This window comes from Austrofundulus limnaeus, unplaced genomic scaffold (assembly GCF_001266775.1).
Source record: "Austrofundulus limnaeus strain Quisiro unplaced genomic scaffold, Austrofundulus_limnaeus-1.0 Scaffold80, whole genome shotgun sequence".
NCBI classification, from domain to species: Eukaryota; Metazoa; Chordata; class Actinopteri; order Cyprinodontiformes; family Rivulidae; genus Austrofundulus; species Austrofundulus limnaeus.
Genome location: NW_013952482.1, coordinates 196,210 through 199,992, shown reverse-complemented (window position 1 = coordinate 199,992; position 3,783 = coordinate 196,210). Strand labels below are relative to the sequence as shown.

Below are 3,783 nucleotides of genomic sequence, written 5' to 3'. Positions count from 1 at the left end.
TATATATATATATACATATGGCTTGGGTGAAACAGAGGTGCTTAATAAGATTACAGAATTAAAGCTTTAGGTGTTCTCTCCGTGAGCCGTAATTTGACAGTTTTCTCTTGTCAAAAGTTAGTTACAAATAACGTTTGACACAAAAATAAGGTCATAGTTTATTACTTTCACATGCTCATTATCTGTAATTAAAAGCAGCGTCCCTTTTCCTTGCTCTGACCTCTCTAACAAAATCACACATGCAACGTCTGTCTAATCTGTAATACAATCTCCATGTCCTCTCTTCGTTTGTCAGGTTCAGTCAGGTAAGGACAGCGTCTCTCGTAGAAAAGCTCCAGGAGTCCCCATTAACAAGGAACCCGTTAGGAAATATGGTATGTGAGAATCAGCGGGTTCATTAGGTCTTTTTGGCTGAAAACTGATGTTTTAGAAAGGGACAAAAAATGTGTTGTTTTGTTTTTATAGACCCAGTGGGGACGACTCCGCTGCCCCCTGCTGGAGAAGTGGTGAAGTACTCAACTTCAGATCACATCGTCCCCAGTCATGACATCCAAGGTGACTGCTCTTAAAAAGCTGAGAGGTTTGGCAAAACAAATGTATGCAAAACTACTGAACGATTAATCCACGTCCTGCTGTTGTAGTTTTGACATGACAACAACAAATAAATAATGGAATTTATTGTTCTGGTAATATTAAAACTGATATAATTGCTGTTATTTTAAAGAAATCATCAAGAGGTACAACTCTCCGTCACCACCTGCAGACCAGCTACCATCTGGCAAGAAGTGTGTTTGTAGACATTAAAATCACAGATAAATCCTGAAAGCATTGGTGTGAAACAGAAATAATAGTGGATGAATTTTTTTAGGCGACCGGAGGGGAAGTTCAAGAAGAAGACAACACCTCGTGATGAAGCTTTACAGATTCTCAGACCGCAGATGGACAACCCTCCCTCTCCACAGGTAAACGCACTAACAAGAACTACTCAGTCACTTACTTATGCGTGCTGTACACACGGCAACGTAGAAAGCACAAATTCAAGAAATTTTATTTTATTTTTGCATCTCCAGCCCAAACGACTCGTGGCCCCCTCGCCGTCTGCATCTGCCATGAAAGAGGTGGGCTTTAAACCCACAAAGAGCACAAAAACTAAATCACCTGTTCGCCCTCTGCCCAGACATCCTCCAGGTACTTAGAGCTGAAGAAATACACACTCATCCACATTTTACAGATAAACACATGGAGCCCATCTGGTCACAGTGGCTAAAATAAACAAAACGCGTGCATACAAGATAATTATTTACACGCAGAGACTGTTGATTGTTAACATGAAAAAGTTTTAATTTATTTTATTTTAGTTCAATATAGGAATGAATTACAATGACACTTCTCAGGCATGGCGTAATTCTTAGCAAAAGACACTTAATTCAGCTGCTCAATATTACCTTGTGGACACGCATTATTGTCTTTTGCGTAATCAAATTGTGTAGATAGGTGGGAAAAGTAAATGTGCAAAAAGCTTGCTTTAGTTCAAAAAGCAGTTTTTAGTATTTTAACAAAGAAATGAAGGCCGAGTATTCCTTCACCCACCTGAGATCAAACTGACATCAGATTTTGTTGAGAACTGATGGTGTTGTGGTTATTTTGGTCAAACAATAAAAATAACAGATCTCCTGTGAAATCACAAGATGTCATGCTCACAGTTTGTGTTGTGAATGATGCTCAGCTGCTGCTAGAACACATTCTAGCACCATATCTGTTAAAGTTGTTGAATTAAAGTAATTTTTAAAGTGTTTTTCTAAGGTTTGTTGATTGACTCTAAAAGTCAATCAGTGGTAAATCCAGTTTTTATTTCCTGAAATTTTCAAAATCATCCGTTCAGCAGTTTATGAGGTATGATATTTTGGTAACAGACATGTGTGGGTGCATGTCAAGTGTTCTTATTTCTTGCCCTGAACCTTGGGAATTGAGTCCTCCAGGTTTTTTTTTTTTTTTTTTTTTTTTTTTTTTTTCGACACCAAATTCTTAGTTTTCTTGTCGTAATAGTGCGAACTGCAGTCGTGTTGTGCTCTGATGGTTTTACTCCAGGATTTTCTTCACAGTTAGCTTCAGAAACTGGATATTTAGGACCACCATGGAGAGGAAGCCTGAGTTTTGTTTGTGTTTTGTTGCCCATGTGTGTCTCAGTCAGAGTTCTCCAGTGGCCCAAATCAATAAATTTACGTTTCCCGTCATTGACCTGCTGATTTTATGATGTAGGTTTTGGTTTTTGTTTTGGTTTTTGTACGTGAGCACATTGATAAGTGACACACTATTAAAAGAGGTCACTTGGGTAGCTCTAAAAAGGGTTTTTTAATGCTGAATATAAAATACTCAGTTCATAACAGAACCCTTCTAGATGATCTCAAAACTAAAAGTGACCAAATTAATTGTAACCACATCTGTTAAAAACATTTAAATTCAAACTTAATTTCCCTACTGGTCTATTTTTATGAATAAACATGATAATCCCTCTTTTAGAGGATGTTTTTATCTCTATAATCTTGTTTACCAGCTCTCCTGATGCTTTGACCTTATCTTAGAGACGCCAGTTATCTAATATTGATCTCCTGCATATTTTGTTTGCTATCTGGTAAGACTCGGTTCATCTCCAGTTTGACATTTTGTATTAAAAAAGATTATTTAATTAGTCAAATGTGGCACATTCAAACGAGATCAGGAAGGGAGGAAAACAGGGACAGGCAGAAACGCCACGTTCTGTCTCCGAGACATACGCTTCTAGCGTTTTGACTTCAGGTTTGCTTGTAACAAATTATAAAGTGGTGTGAATAAAAAAAGACCAGCAGGGTAACCAGGCAACTAAGGAATCGGCGTTGTTCTCCATCAAGTGTTGCCGAATAAAAACTGCAAACATGATGACTCACAGGGCTCAGTAACACGGCTGGCCTCGTTTGACCTTGTTTCTAATTCACTGAAGATAACCAAAAGGTGTTTGTTGCAGTTCCTCGTGAGCTTCCAGTGGAAACTGAGACCATCCAGACTCAGCTTCATCAAAGCAGCAACGAGGAGCACTACACCTACACCAACGTTCCCTGGAAGCTGTACCTCAGAAAGGAGGTGAGCACACAGACACAGATCATTACAGATGTCATCAACATAGGCTTTGACTGACCTGTACTTATAACAAAAGAGAACATATTATTTCAGATAATAGCTCAATATTTTTTGTTGTTTAGGTGTTTTATCCTAAAGATAGCTTCAACAATCCTCTGGTGCTGGATCTCATTTTCAAACAGGTAGTTCTCAGTCATTCATCTTTGTTTTTTTTCCCCCCATTCCTCTCTCTTCTGTGCTCGATGAGCTTTACTGATAACAGAAAAGATCAAAGACAAATTCAACTAAAATCTTTCCAACGCTTCCTCCCCTTCTCTCCTAGATAGTGAATGACACTCTGTCGGAGGCGTGTGTTCGCCTCACCCGAGATGAAAGGCAGAAAATGAAGGCCCTCTTTGGTAGTCTGTCTGTTTTTCCTGTACTTGTTTTTTTTTTACCCCTCTTCTGACTGTATGCTTTGTTAAACGTGTCTCTGTGATATTTGTTTTYCTGCGCCGGTGAACGGCAGCTAAGCACGGTGTTGAGCAGAACATGGATCCAGTGGAGGAGCACGTAAAGAAAACCATTGTGACAGCAGCGAGAGAAACCTGGGAAATATACTTCTCCAGACTCTTCCCGGCCTCGGTGAGAGTGTGTGTGTGTGTGTGTGTGTGTGTGTGTGTGTGTGTG

At 39.3% G+C, this 3,783-nt stretch overlaps 1 protein-coding gene across 1 annotated transcript in view; it reads left to right on the top strand.

Annotated features, from left to right (window-relative positions):
* The window catches only part of myo15ab (myosin XVAb), a 65,395-nt gene that overhangs the window by 43,041 nt on the left and 18,571 nt on the right, over positions 1-3,783 (top strand). The window contains exons 42-51 of the mRNA XM_014011359.1: positions 71-81; positions 296-374; positions 466-555; positions 725-785; positions 869-962; positions 1,071-1,188; positions 3,002-3,117; positions 3,237-3,296; positions 3,437-3,512; positions 3,623-3,738. Of these exons, the coding sequence (XP_013866813.1) occupies positions 71-81; positions 296-374; positions 466-555; positions 725-785; positions 869-962; positions 1,071-1,188; positions 3,002-3,117; positions 3,237-3,296; positions 3,437-3,512; positions 3,623-3,738 (821 nt within the window). The remainder of the gene's footprint in view (positions 1-70; positions 82-295; positions 375-465; positions 556-724; positions 786-868; positions 963-1,070; positions 1,189-3,001; positions 3,118-3,236; positions 3,297-3,436; positions 3,513-3,622; positions 3,739-3,783) is intronic.